At 51.7% G+C, this 16260-nt stretch overlaps 1 protein-coding gene across 1 annotated transcript in view; it reads left to right on the forward strand.

Annotated features, from left to right (window-relative positions):
• Nucleotides 1–1384: 1384 nt before the first annotated feature.
• The window catches only part of LOC123943210 (cholesterol 24-hydroxylase), a 34034-nt gene continuing 19158 nt past the window's right edge, over nucleotides 1385–16260 (forward strand). Inside the window, exons 1-5 of the mRNA XM_046007179.1 lie at nucleotides 1385–1655; nucleotides 8174–8254; nucleotides 8791–8872; nucleotides 15301–15374; nucleotides 15844–15930. Of these exons, the coding sequence (XP_045863135.1) occupies nucleotides 1534–1655; nucleotides 8174–8254; nucleotides 8791–8872; nucleotides 15301–15374; nucleotides 15844–15930 (446 nt within the window). The 5' untranslated portion in view covers nucleotides 1385–1533. The remainder of the gene's footprint in view (nucleotides 1656–8173; nucleotides 8255–8790; nucleotides 8873–15300; nucleotides 15375–15843; nucleotides 15931–16260) is intronic.

Here is a 16260-nt window from a genome sequence, read left to right on the forward strand (position 1 = left end):
CACATGGGGGCGCCCCGGCAAGCCAACGTCTCCCCGCCCCAGCGGCCGATGCGTCAGGCTCCCCGCGCCCCGGTGGACGCCCAGGCTGCGGTGGTCGCGGACAGAATTCCTGTCTCTTCTGGGTCCAGTTCTTAAAGCGTGGTCCTCTCCATCACCCTGCATCCCACACACCCCCCCCCCCCACGGTCATGTCCCTACTGGGGACTGTCCCCGGCTGCGCCTGGGAAGAGGTACAGACCTCGGTTTCCCAGCCCCCAAGCCTCTCCGGGACTGGCCCACTAACGGGGCAGTGGCATGTCCCCTTCTCAGGACCCCGGCAGCATCTTTGGGCACCACCCCCGCCCCCATCCCGCTGGAGCTTTATCGGGACTAGAGCGCGCGCAGCCGGCCCTTCCATCCAGAGCTCGCGCTCGGGCTGCCCCCGCCCCCGCCCCCCGCCTCCCCCTGCCGCCCCCCGCTGCCAGGGCGGGAACGGGAACCGAAAGTGCGGAGCTGGGCATCCTCCGCCGTCACACCCGAGCGGGCGAGAAGAGCGTTACATAAACGGCACGGAAGTCTCGGATATTACCTAACAAATACCCTCTGGCCACCGCGGGCACATCTGTCGCCTTCCGTCGCGGGCGACCTCGCGCACCCAGACTTGCGCGCACTCCGACTCCGGCTCCTTGGGACCCGGGTCAGTGCCTCGACCCGACTCTCCGGGGTCTGGGAGGCTCTGCAGGTGCCGGGACGCGAGGAGGGCCGGCCCACTCTGGTCACCCGGGCGCTCTTCGCTCGCGGACACGCCCCCCCTGTGCCCCCGGGGTCCTCGCCACCTGGCCCGTGGGCCCTGCAAGGAGACCCCGGCGCTCGGCGGGGTCCGGCCGGGCGGGGGGCACCACTTTGGGGGCTGGAGGCTCCAGAGGGAGGCGTGGGAGCAGTCGGCGTAAGACGCGCGTGTGGAGGCTGGGATGGGTTCCCAGGAAGATTTTAGGGAGAAGGGAAGGGGCCTAGGGCCGCGCGCGGAAAACGCCGTTATTTGAGGGCGCCCCAGAGAGCGGAACCAGCCGGCGGGACTTAGCGCCGCCGCCGGGGCAGGAAGCGCGGAGGAATCGGGGTTGCCCAGGACAACGCGTTCTGGGCGGAGCTGCTGTGGGGACAGAGCTTTTGAGAGGCTGGGGGCGGGGCCTGGGGAGGCGGGGAGGGGGCGGAGCACGGGGGGGGAGTCTGAGCCAGAAACGGCGTTGTGACTGGCGGAAATCCCATGCTCTGGGCGGGGCCTGAGCTGGAGCTGTGTTGAGGTTGGGGCGGGGATTGGGGCGGGGCGGGGGCGGGCCCCGAGAGCGGGCGCTGGAGGCGGAGACGTGGTTGGCGGGGACGAAGCGCTCTGGGAGGGGTCGAACCGGCGGGGGCGGAGCCGAGCGGGAGTAGGCGGTGCTGGGTCGCGCCGGGCCTCGGGCCGAGGCGGCGCGCGGCGCTGACAGCTGAGTCGGCTCGCGGCCTCCCGCCCCCTGGGTGCCCGGCCCCGACCCTGGCCTGGCCTGCCCGGGAGCCATGAGCCCCGGGCTGCTGCTGCTGCTCGGCAGCGCCGTCCTGGTCGCCTTCGGCCTCTGCTGCACCTTCGTGCACCGCGCTCGCAGCCGCTACGAGCACATCCCCGGGCCGCCGCGGCCCAGGTGAGCGGGGGGTGGGGGCGGGGGCCTGGATGGGGCGCTCGAGTGGGGGGCCGGGGGGCCGCGTCCAAGCCGGCGTCGGGGCCGGGGGTCCAGCCTCGCCGTTGCGCGTGGCCGCTTGGAGACGGCGGCCGGGAGAGGGGCGCTAACTATTCTTAGTAACAAATTACTCACAGCCGCGGCAGCTGCTCGGCGCCCACCGCGCTCTGCTGGGCCCCACAAACGTGATGGCAGCGACAACCCTGTTAGGTAGGCGCTATTGTTACCCCATCGTTCAGACGCGGAGACTGAGGCGCGCGGAGGCAAAGTCACCTGCCCAAGGTCACACACTTGGTAAGCCTAGATTTAAGCCCGGGTCAGCCTTGCCTCTGAAGTAGGCACTCTTAACTTTGAGACTCGGAACGGGGTCGCTCAACCTGGATTGCGACACACTCTACTCTGCTCACATTCCCCTTTGTATTTCTGTCCTGGTATATCCTTTTTGTCCTCTCCTTAGTACTTCCATTCCATCCTTGTCCCCCACCCCCACCCAACTTACCTACCCCCCCCCAACCAGAAGCTTACCTTTCTGAAGCTAAATCAAACGTGTCATTTCTCTGCTCCAAAAGCTTTCCATCACTTTAGAAGGAAATCTAAGTCTAGATTAAGTCCACTGTATGGCCAGCAAGGCCCCTGCTGAGCTCTCAGAACCCACTCTGTACTGTTTTCATCCCCCCGCCCCCCTTGCTCACTGCTGCCCCGGTCTTTCTGCAACCCCCTCCTGCAGCTCCAGGGTCTTGCTGTTCCCCACCCATCCACCCTGTGTAAAAGCCCACCTAGCCACGAACTCCTTAAGGGGCCATCACCCCTGAAGTTACCTTCTGTTCACTTGTTGACTGTCTGTTCACCTGTTGACTGTGTCTGTCTCCCCGCCTTTAGAATGTGAGCCCCAGGAGGGCAGGGATGCTGTGTGTTCGCTTGTGTATCCCCAGCACCTGGCACACTGCAGATGCTCAATAAATATTTGTTGAATGAATGAATAAACAATGGTATTAGACACACTTTTTAAAACCTCAGGACATGAACATTCTGGAAGGTGCCCACCTCCAGCCCAAGCCAGATTACCTGGCATTGGAAGCCTGAATCTCTGTTTGGTGGGTTTGGGAAGGATCTCAGTGGCTGGTGACACAGGGCGGTGATTGTTCTCCCTGCTGGCTCTCTGTCTTCCCAGGAGCCTTCGCCCACTTTTGGGTCTTCCTTTTCCCGTGCTTAGCAGCTCTGTCTTCCACGCCACTCAGATGGTTCTTCCCCTCACCTTCCAGGCTTGGCTTCAATGCTAACTCCTCAGGGAGGTCCCACCTGCTTCCATGCCTGAAAATATCATGTTCGTTTTGTAAACTCTGTGTCATTGTTTAAGAGTTGGGTAATTCTCTGTGCAACCTCTTGTTAAGTGTCTGTCTTTCCCATAGGCCTGTGTCTGTCTTGTTCACTACCATGTTCCTGACATCTGGCACAGCCGCAGCTGGTACATAGTAGACACTCAATAAACAGTGATTCAAAGTGGGTGGTAGAAATCGCCTACCAGCTCTGTTAGGCACACTGTCACCCTTCCCACTTTTCAAATCAGCCATGAACCTCTTGGGGTTGAGTGAAGGTTGTGCTCATTCTGCTGGGTCTCATCATGACTTGGTCTTCTTGTAAACCCATGTACTTCCAGCACCGCAGACCTGGTCTCGTCTCTTTGTCTTGAGAGGGCAGAACTTAAGTGAAGCCCCTTTTGGCCCCTCGCCCATCTCCCTTTTTTAAGTTGCATTTTCAAAATAAAACTGTGCCGTAAGACTTACCCTCTTAAAGTGCACAACCAGTGCTTTTCAGTATAGTGACAGAGTTGTTCAATCTTAACTGCTGGTTCCAGAACCTTTCCATCACCCCAAAAAGAAGCCCACTAGTTGTCACTCCTCATCTCCCCTGACCCCTCATCCCCCGGCCCTAAGCAACCACTAATCTGTTTTGTACCTAGATTTGTCTGTTTTGCACATTACATATAAATGCAATCATACAAGATGTGGCCATTTGTGGCTGGCTTCTTTCACTGAGCACCGTGTTTCCCAGGCCTGTCCGTGTAGTAGTATGTGTCTGTATTTCTTCCCTTTTATGCCTGAATTCTCCCCCAAATCCTACACTGCAGAATCTACGTGTGACCTACAGGTGCGTGTGGGTGGGTGGAGGAGTGGGAGGAAGTTAATTATATAATCCTTAATTATATAATTAAATACAATTGTGGTTGGGCTCTTTAGTCTAAGGAGTTGAACTGAACGAGGCATATGCAAAAAGATTTGGGATTAACAGTTGTTTGGTGGTCACATATAAAACTGCACTAAATGAAAGTTCTGGAACCTCTTCTAGCACAGATCAGCTGCTTTGCTATTCAAAGCCTGGATCCTCAAACCATGATTGGCAACACCATGACTGGCAAAGAAGTGTACATATAGAGTGTCTAGTACTAACATTTGCCGCTTGGTGCTTCCAGGCTTTGCCAACTTTCAGGCAAGCATCCCTGAGCCTTACAAGGGGCAGCTGCTGTGCTCCCCTGCCCCTCCCATCCTCCTCCTTATTCAGCGGGAGTCACCAGGATGCCCTCTCCTCCAGGATGCCCTCCCGGAGTTCCCCACAGACAACATCCTACTGCAACCATCCGTGTAGCAGCTGAAAACTCAGACCCCACGTTCGGATCCCACACAAATACTTGTGGTTTCTTCATTTTTCTCTCACTGCTCTCAACTTCCTCATCAGCTCCCACTCTCCCGGTAGCGTGGGATGGATGTAAACTTGACAACAAAAAAGCCTCTCTCTTCCAGTTTTTATTTATTTTGGAATCAGTTTTTCAAGGGTGGCTCCTGGGGGGCATCATCTCCCTCTTCCCATTCCTACTTGCCAGGTTGCCCAAGGTGGGGTCTGTTCAACAAACGGCCAGATGGCTCCTGGGACGGTGGTGACCCCTTGCTGGCTCCGTTGGGTGGCACGTCCAAAGGACCTTTGGGTGCCCAGCGGAGCGCTCACCACCCCCATTCCACTGGCAGGAGGCCCAGGCATGGCCCCTCACCCTCACTCCTGGCAACGGCCCACCACTCAGCCATTGTGTGGGCTCCCTTCCTCCCCGGGGCTGGCCTCACAGTGGGCTCTGCAGGTGACCTCTGCTTCTCCACCCGCCAAGACTTTCCTCTGCCCTCAGGAAACCTTGCACTGCCCCAGTACCAACCCCAGGGCCACAGACCGGGCTGGGAGGGGACCTACACCCTCCTCCCTCTCTCCCTGGGCCGCTCTGCCACATCCAGTCTACCAACAGGGGCTTGCTTCTTCGGGCCCCCAGCCCAGCCCCGGTAGCCCCATCTTCCCGCTCGGCCTTTGCCTCCCCAGCGCCCCCTGCAGGACCTGGAAGGAACGGATTGTAGTTCGGTGGGGACCCCACGCCACTCTGTCCCCCGGGCCTTCTTGAGGTGTCACTCGCCTTCGTCCCCAAACGGCAGCGGGCCCCAGTGTTTCCAGTGGAGGCTCTCGGACAGGCCTGGGAGGGTGAGGAGGGTCTAGACTCTGTTCTCGCTCGGGCGCTTCCAAACAGAACGTTCTCCCGAAACGTGCAATGGGGAGTGACCACGGCTACTAGATTATTCTGGAAACACGGCCAGTCCCGTGCGATGGCCAGGGTCCGTCTCTCCGTAGGGGGAGCAGCGTGAGTTCACGGCCGCTCACCCGGGGTGCACTTCCGCTGCCCCGGGCCACACCGCTCTTCTCTCCTCACGCATCTGCCCTCCCACTCTCCAAGTGTTCTTGCTTCTTTTCCGTCCCTGCCACCTCCCCCTCCATCCCCGCTCTCAGCCTTTATTCTTGCCTCCTACCTCCCGAGTACATGGAACAGCCTGGAACTTCCTTCCAGGGCCCCGCGGCCGCTGCTGCCCCCTTCCCTGCACGGGGCCCACGCGCCCTTCCCACCCGGACCCCAGGGCTTGTGGCCAAGGAGAGCCGGCCCCGAAGTTCAGCAGCACCCAGCAGCACCCCCGCTGCCGTCAGTTTTCCCTGTCTCCTGCATCATTCCCATTTTTATGTAACACGTTGTTTAAAAAAAAAAAAAAAGAAAGAAAGAAAGAAAGAAAAAAAGGAAAAAACTACCACCTGTCTCTTCCCTTCCGGTTCCCTCCAACTGCCGCCCTCTGGTTCTGCACCCCCTCAGCACCCCCTGAGAAGCCCACCTACCTTTGGGCCCCCATCCCACCTCCTCTTCCTCTCTTGGGCCCGCCACCCTACCTCTCTGCCCACCCTGCTCTGACCCCCATAGCTCCATGCACAAAAACACTTCGGTCCCTGGTTTTGCCTGGCCCCAGGGCAGCCTGGGGGAGTGCCCGTCCCTTCCCTGTCCTGCTCTCTCTGCAGGCTTCCCCCTCCACTCCCCACTGCTCGCCTCCAGCCTCCCCAGCAGCTCCCACTCAGTCTCCCTGGCTGGTGGTCCCTTTGCTGCCTGATGGCCTGGCGCAGTCGTTGGGTCTCTTCCCCGTCTACACTCACCCCCCAGGGTCTGATCCCATTGCCCGGGCTCTAAGTGCTGCCTCTCTGCTGAGGACCGTCACATCCCCATCTGTAGCCTGGCTTCAAGTCCCTGCTCACCTGCCGCTTCCCTTAGTAGCTTTCCTCTGCAAACCTGACAGCTTCCCAGCCCAATGCCTAGTTTAATCCACTTGTCTCAGGTTGGTCCCCAGGAGCCGATCTTGAGACAAAAACGGAAATGTAAGTGGTTTAGGGGGGTTGATCCCGGGGGGAGCTGGCAATTAGATAGAGAGAGGAGGTCAGAAAGCCAATAAAGCAAGCTACCTCTGAGAGCAACTGAGGTGCACCCCCTCCCTGCGGAGCTCTGGAAGCTTACCCCCACGCAGATGGAGGGCACAGGGTCATTGGTGGAGGCTGCCCTGGGGGTGTGGAGCTGGGACTTCCGGCCCACCCTTCCGGCAGGCAGAGCTGGGCACCCCCGGCAGAGTCTCCGTGCTGGTCCTCAAATACCCAAGAGCAGAGGTGGGCACGAAGGGGTCTGCCACCGCCCACCAGCTCCTTTTCCGTCCTCCTCACCTTAGTAAATGGCAGCCCCATTCATCCTTCCGACTCTCAGCCCAGGAGACTTGGGTCAGCCCTGACACCGCTCTCACACCCACCCCCACAGCAAGTCGCTTGGCTCTTCCTACAATGTACACTAGAAATGGGGCTTCTCGACTGCAGGGGTCTGAGCCCTGTCCCCTTTCACAGCCCCTCGCTGGTACCCCTGCCTCCCTTCCTGCCCTCCATCCATCCCATTTACTCTCAGCACAGCAGCTGTGAGTGTGAGCCATTGAAAACCCATCAGACCCTGTCACTGCTCTGCTCAAAACCCTCCAGTGGCCCCAATTTCAAGGTCAAAACAAAAGTTTGACAGTAGTCCACAAGGCTATTGGTGACCTGTCCCCTACCTTGGAAAACCTATTCTGTACCACATCTCCCTTAAACACTGTACTCCAGCGTCAACACCCGCCCCTGGTCCTTGAACTTACCAAGTACACTTCTACCTCAGGACATTTGCACCTGCTATTCCCGTGGCCAGTAATGCTCTTCTCCCAGATACCTGGGCATCCAAGTCCCTCACTTATGGCTGCTCACATATTACCTTCTTACAGGCCATTTCCTGACCTGCCTGTAGAAAACAGCAACCCCCCTCCTATCCCTACCTCTGATTATCTACCCCTCTGCTTTTGCTCCCATCACTCTCCGACTGCATATTTACTTACCTATTTTTTTATGTGCTCTCCATCTCCCGCCAGGAGGTGAGTTCTCTGACCCAGAAACCCCATCTGCAGTTCCGTTGTCCATTCTAGATGGTTCAGTCAGTGAGCTTGGCTGGAATAAGTCATGCAGGGGATAGGAAGCACCTTAAAACTTGCCGCAAGCTGACGCCAAACAGACTTGATCCCATGCTGGTGGTCACAAGAGACATGCACACACTGCAGACTTAGCATCACCAAACCATCCCCTGGCGAGAAGGACTTTGGGGTGGCCTGGTCCCAACCGTGCCATGGTGAGCAGATGATCACCTCTGTGCCTGGGCTGCCACTCCTGTAAGACAGGTTAACAACAGATCTACCTCCCAGCAGTCGGGAAGGTCAGCTGGAATGAGGCGGAGAATGGTGTCCAGCCTGCAGTCAGCGTTCAGTGGATGTCTCAAGGTAGACGCACACAGTAATACTGTCCACTTTCCACGTGCCAACCCCCCGCCTCCGCACCAGGGAGATGGACTCACCCTTCTCTGTCTTCTCTATCGAGATGTCTGGAGCTGGCCAGACCTGACTTTGTGTCCTGCCTTCATTCTTACTGCCCAGTGCCCCTGAGCCAGGACCATACCTCCTCGTGCCTCAGTCCTTCCATCTGCGAAGTGGGCCTAATAACGCCGACCTCACGGGGTCCTGTGGGGAGGGGGGCACTCTTTAACGGTGACTTCTGGTGATCTTAATATTTCCCCTTTCTTCTAGTTTCCTTCTAGGACATCTCCCCTACTTTTGGAGAAAGGATGAGGTTTGTGGCCGCGTGCTCCAAGATGTGTTTTTGGATTGGTGGGTCCCAATTGTCATTTGTTGTCCTTACTCCAACCCAGGTCCCTCATGGGGCACCACCCCCCGTCCCTCAGGCCAGCGCGTACACTCCCCCCTCCCCTGCCAGGTTAATGCTACCCCCAAAGTTCCTCCCCTGAGTGGAGAGGCAGAGGAGGCTGGTTCAGAAGGCAAGCTCGGCCTTTCGCCAGCCGTGCAACCTGAGAGTAGCCATCAGACACCCTGAGCCTCAGTTTCTTCATCTGTAAGCTGGGTGGGGGGTGTGACTCGGTAATAATCAGTGTATGTGGTGGTGTTTTACACTTGCCAAAGCATTTTCAAAGACACAATCTGGCTTGATTCCCAGCAAAGGAGAAGTGTAGCAACCCTATTGCATGGATATGGAAATTGAGACCCAGTGTGGGGGTGGGGGGCCGTGTGTGACTCAGCAGGGAGTCCTGGGATGGGACACCCTGATCCTCCTGCTGGGTGGTGATGGTGATGGTGATATTCACGTATCCCATAGCTGACAGCCTCCTTTGGGTCATTTTGGTTTCTAGGGCTAAGAAGTATGGCCCTGTCGTGCGGGTCAATGTCTTCCACAAAACCTCGGTCATCGTCACGAGCCCTGAGTCGGTCAAGGTAGGAAGCCAAGGGGTTCCATGGGGAGCCATGGGTTCCATGGGGCCCTTCCCTTCCCTGGTTGGGGGCACGAAACTCAGATCCCAGGGACTGCAGAAGAAATGTCCCAGAGGCACCAGCAACTTGGGAAACCAACTTGGGAAACCAGCTGGTTTCCCAAGGATCCAGAAACGAGTGGTGTCTTCCTCTCTGACCACCCGCCATTTGGGAGTGTGGCCCAAGTGGCACACACATTTAGCTCTCTCATCTCTCTCAGCCTTGGTTCCTTCATCTTCAAGGTGGGATCTTAACCCCTCTGTCTCCGGGCTAGAATGAGAATTAAAGATCCATTGATTTCTTTCACAAATATTTATATAAACATTTATTTACAAAAAAAGGGGACAACAGATACCTAAACATGCACTTCTTTATGTACTTCATGATTATGAACCCATTTAATCCTCATAGGGGGAGAGCCTCTCATCAGCCCCCACATTAGAGATGAGGAAACAGACAGGGAGAATGGATCAGTCTGTACTGTGGACAGGAGGACACCTGCCATGTGGGTACTAAGCACTAAGAATGGCCAGCGGATCATTTACGTTGGAGCAGGCTGACCTGGGCTCCAGTCTGGTCGCTCTGCCATCCCTCTGGGCCTCCGTGTCCTCATCTATAAAATAGGGATGATGCTGGAGCTGAAATAACACGTGTGAGTCACCCAGCCCATGCCTGACACCCAGCAATTGCCCAATAAACGCCAGTGCTTCTGTTCTCACACTGGGTACTTAGCAGCTGAGCAGGGTGATTCTTGGCAGGAGACGGAGAAAATGCACCTTGGGGTCTAGATCAGGTGAAAAGACTGAACCACCATGGTGTCTCTAAGAGGATGCTGAAAATAATTTTTTTTTTTTAAAAAGCATTGTCTTTTTCTTTCTTTTTTTTTTTTTAAAGATTTTGTTTATTTACTTGACAGACAGAGATCACAGGTAGGCAGAGAGGCAGTCAGAGAGAGAGGAAGGGAAGCAGGCTCCCCGCTGAGCAGAGAGCCAGATACGGGGTTCAATCCCAGGATCCTGGGATCATGACCTGAGCCGAAAGCAGAGGCTTTAACCCACTGAGCCACCCAGGTGCCCCTGAAAATAATTTAAAAAAATTAATTTCAAATATAGACACAGTTTATTCATTTTTAAAGCACTAAAAACCATATGCAAAGAACTTCGTGATGCCCAGTGAGAAAAGTTGAGCGATGTATGTTAATATGATGAATGCATTGGTTAATATTCAAGTGTTGAGCCAACCTTGCATTCCTGGTCATGATACAATTTACTCACCTTCTGCTAAGAATTTTTTGTTTCTATATTTATTATTTTCTTATAATGCCTTTGTCTGGTTTGGAAATCAGTTTAATAGACCTTGTAAGGGGAGTCGGGAAATGTCCCCTCTCCTTTGTTGTCTGAGAGCATTTGTATGGGGTAGTGCTGTTTTTTCCTTGAATGTTTATGATAAGACTCACCAGTGAAGCCATCTGGGCCTGGCATATTCTTTGAAGGAAGTGCTTCTTGTTTTGTTTTAATTACTCACTCTCTTCAATTGATTTATGGCCATTCCAATTTTCTATTTTTCTTGGGTTTAGTAATCATCTAATTGTTAAAATTATTGGTATGAAGTTGTCCATAATATGTATTGATTAACTTTTTCATGTCTACTGGCTTTGTGATGATATTCCTTCTTTCATTCCTGCAAACCATTATTTGGGTGTTCTCTTATTTTCTTCATCAGGGTAGCAAAAGATTTATCAATTTTATTTATCTTTTCAAAGAACCAGATTTTGGTTTTATTGGATTTCTCTATTGTTTTTCCATTTTCTATTTTATTGATTTCTGCTCTTTATTATTTCCTTCCTCTACTCACTTTGGATTTAATTTGTTCTTGTGCAAATTTTTTAAGGTGGGAGATGAGAAATTTGATTCTAGACCTTGTTTCTTTTCTAATATAAGCACTTATAGCCACATATCTCCTTGTAAGTACTACATTAGCACAAATGTAACATAATTTCAATATGTTGTGCTTTTATTTTCATTTGGTGCAAACCAGTTTCTAACTTCCTTTGTGATTTCTTTGATTCATGGATTATTTAGATTATGTTATTCAATTTCTAAATATTATGGTATTTCCAAATACCTTTTGTTATTGATTTCTAGTTTAATTCCATGAGGCCAGAGAAAATACTCTTCATGATTTCAATTGATCTAAACGAATTGAAGCTTATTTTATGACCTCCCTTATGATCTTTCTTAGTGAATGTTTATGAGCACTTAAAAAGCATGTATATTCTGTGATTGTTGAATGGAATGTTTTAGAAATGTCAGTTAGGAGAAGTTGGTTGGTAGTGTTAGCAGGATCTTCTAAGTCCTCACTGATTTACTGTATAGTTGTTCTAGCAATTACTTGGAGAGGAATGTCAAATTCTGACCACAATCATGCGTTTTTCTATTTCTGCTTTTGGTTCTATCCATTTTGCTTCATATATTTTGAAGTTCTGTTATTAGGCATGAACACATTTAGGGTTGATATGTCTTTGTGATGAATTGACCCTCTTATCTTTAGAAATGTCCCCCTTTACCCTTGGAAATATTCCATTTCTTTTTTTTTTTTTAAGATTTTATTTATTTATTTGACAGACAGAAATCACAAGTAGGCAGAGAGGCAGGCAGAGAGAGACGGAGAAGCAGGCTCCCTGCTGAGCAGACAGCCTGATGCAGGGCTCGATCCTAGGACCCTGGGATCAGGACCTGAGCCGAAGGCAGAGGTTTTAACCCACTGAGCCACCCAGGAGCCCTGGTCATATTCCATTTCTTGAAGGACATTTTGTCTAGTATTAATGTAGCTACTCCAGCTCTCTTCTGCTTAGTGTTGAAGAGTTGATCTTTTACCATCCTTTTACTTTTAACCCATTTGGGTTTTTATATTTATATATATATATACATATATATATATATATAAATATATATATACATATATATAAATATATATGTATACACACATATATATACATATATATATACACACATATATATATTTTTTAAGATTTTATTTTTTCACTTGGGGGGTGGGAGAGAACAGAGGGAGAGTGAAAGGAGAAGCAGACTCCCCACTGAGCAGAGAGCTCAATGTAGGACTCAATCCCAGGACCCTGGGATCATGACCTGAGCCAAAGACACATGCTTAAGGAGTGAGCCACCAGGTGTCCTTGGGTTTTTATATTTAAAGTGGGTTTTCTATAGATAGCATATAGTTGGGTTTTGCTGTTTTACTGTCTGACAATCTCTGCCTTTTAATTGGAGTGCTTAGATTATTTATATTTAATGTAGTCATTGATACGGTGAGGTTTAAATCTATCATACTGTTACTGTTCTCTGTCCTATCTGTTCTTTGTTCTCCTCTCCTCCTTTCCTGCCTTCTTTTGGATTAAGTATGTTTTAGTATTCTCTCTTATCTCCATCATTTGCTTATTGGCCCTCTTTCTTTTTCTCTTAGTGGTAGTCCTGGGATTTATAGTATAATCTTTAACTTACATCAGCCTACTGATAAACTACTTCATCTCTGTCTACTTTAAAGATTTTCTCTTTATCACTGGTGTCAGAAATTTGATTATGATCTTCCTTGGTGTACTTTTCTTTTTGTTAATGCTCTGTAGGAGTCTTCAAACTTCTTGGATATGTGGGTTCCTTGCAACTATTTGCAATATTCGTAATAAATGTGTTGAAGATCCTGTCTGCAAACTCCATCATCTCCGTTATTTCTGGGCCTGATTATAGGTAGATTTTTCCTGCTCTTTGGCATGTCTAGTGATTTCATGTTGGACCCTGGACATTGTGAGTTGGACATTGTTGAGGGTTCACTTTTGTTTCATTCCTTTTTTTTAATTTTAATTTTTTAAAGATTTTATTTATTTATTTGACAGAGAGAGACACAGCGAGAGGGGGAACACAAGCAGGGGGAGTGAGAGAGGGAGAAACATGCTTCCTGCCGAGCAGGGAGCCCAATGCAGGGCTTGATCCCAGGACCCTGGATCATGACCTGAGCCAAAGGCAGACACTTAACAACTGAGCTACCCAAGCACTCCTGTTTCATTCCTTTAAGGGGTACTAGAATTCATCCTGGCAGATGGTAAAATTACCTGTGGATTAGTTTGATCCTTTTCAGGTTTGTCTTAAGGCTTTGTAGGGTTGGTCTAGGGTTAAGTTTTACTCTAGGGCAAATTTAGCCCCACTACTAAGGAATGACTCTTCTGGGGACCACATAAAGGCCTTATGTTTGAGATTTAATGCTGGCCCTTGGGAACTTGAACAGTTCTTGGGCTGTGTCAGCTCTGAGAATAGTTTAGCCTGTAGTTACTCCATATTTCTCCTTTTCCTAGAAGTTGTTTTGAACTCGGTCTTGTGTTCACTATATGCATGTATGGGTCATTCATCCAAAGATGGAGGGGATCGCTATGCAGATTTCTGCACAGAAGCTCTTCCTATGCATTGTTCCCTTCCCTCGGGTGCTCTGTCCTATAAATTCTAGCTTCCTCCGGCCTGTCTGGATTCTGATTTCTGCCTTATCAACTTGGAAAGCCTGCCGGGCTATATTTCAGTTTTATATTTTATTGCCTTTATCCCCAAATTATAGAAAGTTGGAGTAATCTTTGGTTGTAGGGCTCACATCTTTTTTTTTTTCCTTTTCCTTCTCTTGGGATTCACAATCCTGCACGTCCTGTTGTCTAGTGTCTGAAAACAGACATTTCATGCATTTTTCCTTAAAAAAATTTTTTTTATTGCTTATGGCAAGAGGTCAAGTTCCCAGCAGTTATCCCTTAATGTGCAGTAGAGTGCTGTCAGTATGGACACTCAGAGAAGGCAGCGAAGGTGCTGAGGGTGCCCCATTCACTCCTCATGTCCCAGAACCTAGCTCACTGGGCCTTCAAAGGAACCCCAGCCCCAGGGACAGCAGACATGGGGACCCCTGACTATGGGGACACACGATTGGAGCCTGTGTTGACGCTGCTCTACCTCAGTGTGGAGACTCCTCAGTTTAGGTTGGGGGGTTAGCACAGAGCTTGGGTTATTTGGGGATGTTTGAGAGGGACCTGGGAGATGAGCCTTTATTGTCATAAGGATGGAACCTGTAGGAGTGGTTAGTGACAAAAGTTGGTTTATAAATGACAGTGTTTGGGTGGGGCTGGGGTTCTCAGGATATGGCTCATGATCCAAAGTCAGCCATTTTGGGGGTTTCCTTTCGGCTGAAAAATTGATATTAGACCCCCCCGGGCTCAGCTCCCAGATACCAGGAGTCCCTGGATTAATGTAGAGTAGAGATATCATCTGGCTGCTTTCCAGTGCCCACGGGATAAAGCTCAGTGAACCATAAGGCAGACCTCTGGGATCCAGCCCCCTACTGCCCCTCCCCACTTCTCCCTCTGCCTGAAGGCAGCGTGTGGCCTGGGCTTTCCCTGCCTGGATCACAGCCTTCACTTTCCTCGCTCCCATGGAAAACGGCCTGGATTCAAATCCTAGGTCCGCCATTCACCGTGTGTGTGACCTCAGGCATTTTAAATCTCAGTTTCTTCATCCTGCATAAGATGAGCATAACAATAGCACCTACATCTTCTGTGCGCGAAGTGAGCTATAGGATGCCCGTGTGGCCCTGGCATTTATGGAGAAGCTGCTGTGTCCCAGTGCTCTCAGACTTTTCATGCAGAGTGAATTCACTCTTCACAGCAACCTTCCCAGGCAGGCACGCTTCTTACCCCATCAGGGGAGATGAGGAAGCTGAAGGCGGAGGAGATGAGTAACTTGCCTGTGGTCATAGAGTTAGCAAGTCGTAGAACCAAGATGCTGAGCCTGGGTCTAAATTCAAGCCTGAGCTGTTAACCCCTTGGCTGTACTGGTTCAAGAGCTGTCAGCCAACCTTTTTATTGTTACCAACCAGCTTACAGTGAGGCAAGTTGAGATCCTTCCTCCAGGAAGCCTTCCTTGACTTCCGTACCTAGGTTGGCACTAACAATACTGAATCTGTGCCGAGGGTCTCTCCTGTGTCCCAGAAGGCCTCCCTTTGAGCTTCTCCCCTTCCCCACTCTGGTTCTCACTGCTTTGGAAGATGGTGTGCCCTGAGGTCCATGCGTGGGCATGGAATGGAGGACCCCCACTCTCGCTGTGTGGCCAAAGGAATATCACTGTGCCCCTCTGTGCCCTGCTTTCCTCATCCCCAAACAAGATTTTGTTGCTGGAGGGCAGGGTTTCTGGAGGATTAGGTGAGATTGTGCTGGACGAAGTTCTCACGCCACAGCTGGGACTCAGGTAATGGTGACTGTTGGGCATTGTTTTACAAGAGTCTAGAAAACTGCTGAGTCCTTTGCAGCCTCTCACGGGTGCACGAGCTCATGTTGGCTTTTTGGGGATGTTTAGAAGTTCCTGATGTCCACCAAGTACAACAAGGACTCCAAGATGTACCACGCAATCCAGACTGTGTTTGGTGAGAGGTAAGGCATGAGGAGGGGCTGGGGGAGAGGACGGGAAATCCTCTGGTGGCGGGCAGGGGGGCCGCAGGGCCCAGGGCATTGGGCATAGCATGAAGGCCTGATCCCTGGCTACCAGGCACACAACAGGTGCCCCATAAATAGTGGCCACCGCTCTTGTCATTGTCACCTTCCTTCTCCTCTTTCCCCTCTGGATAGCGGATGGGCGGGTGGGGGGGTTGCCAGGTTGGGGCATATGACCATCCCATTCCTTATTTATTTTTTGTCGTGGTAAAATTCACAAAAGTTATCATTTTAACCGCCTTGGAGTTACAATTCTGTGGCATTTGGTCCATTCACAATATGGTGTGACCATCACCACTGTGTAGTTCCAGAACATTTCCGTCATCCTGAAAGGTGATCCTGTCCCCATGAAGCCATCAGTCCCCCCTTCCCTCCCCATTTCTCATGTCAGACGTTTGTCCCCCGGCAGACTCTTTGGCCAAGGCTTGGTGTCGGAATGTGACTATGAGCGCTGGCACAAACAGCGCCGCGTCATGGACCTGGCCTTCAGCCGCAGGTGAGTGTCTCCAAGATGGCAGGCTTTGGGAAGGGGGTGGGCTTCACAGGAGGCGCTTCACCCCAGCTGAAGGGAGAGAGGAGAGGGCATTGGTAGTCAGAGAGGGAGAGCAAGGCAAGCTGCCAGCGGTATAGGACTGACCAATACGGGGTGAGCGGCAGTGAGGCATGGGGGTGGGGGTCTCCCCCACTGGAGTTTCCCCCAGGAACTCCCCCACTCAGACCTCATCAGTCCTCCTCTGGGTTTTTCATTTTCTTTATTATAGCTCTCGCTTTTGGCTACATTTTATGTGTTAAATAGCTTTTATTGCGGTCCGGTTTCCATACCCTA

This window comes from Meles meles, chromosome 6, assembly GCF_922984935.1.
Source record: "Meles meles chromosome 6, mMelMel3.1 paternal haplotype, whole genome shotgun sequence".
Taxonomy (NCBI): Eukaryota; Metazoa; Chordata; class Mammalia; order Carnivora; family Mustelidae; genus Meles; species Meles meles.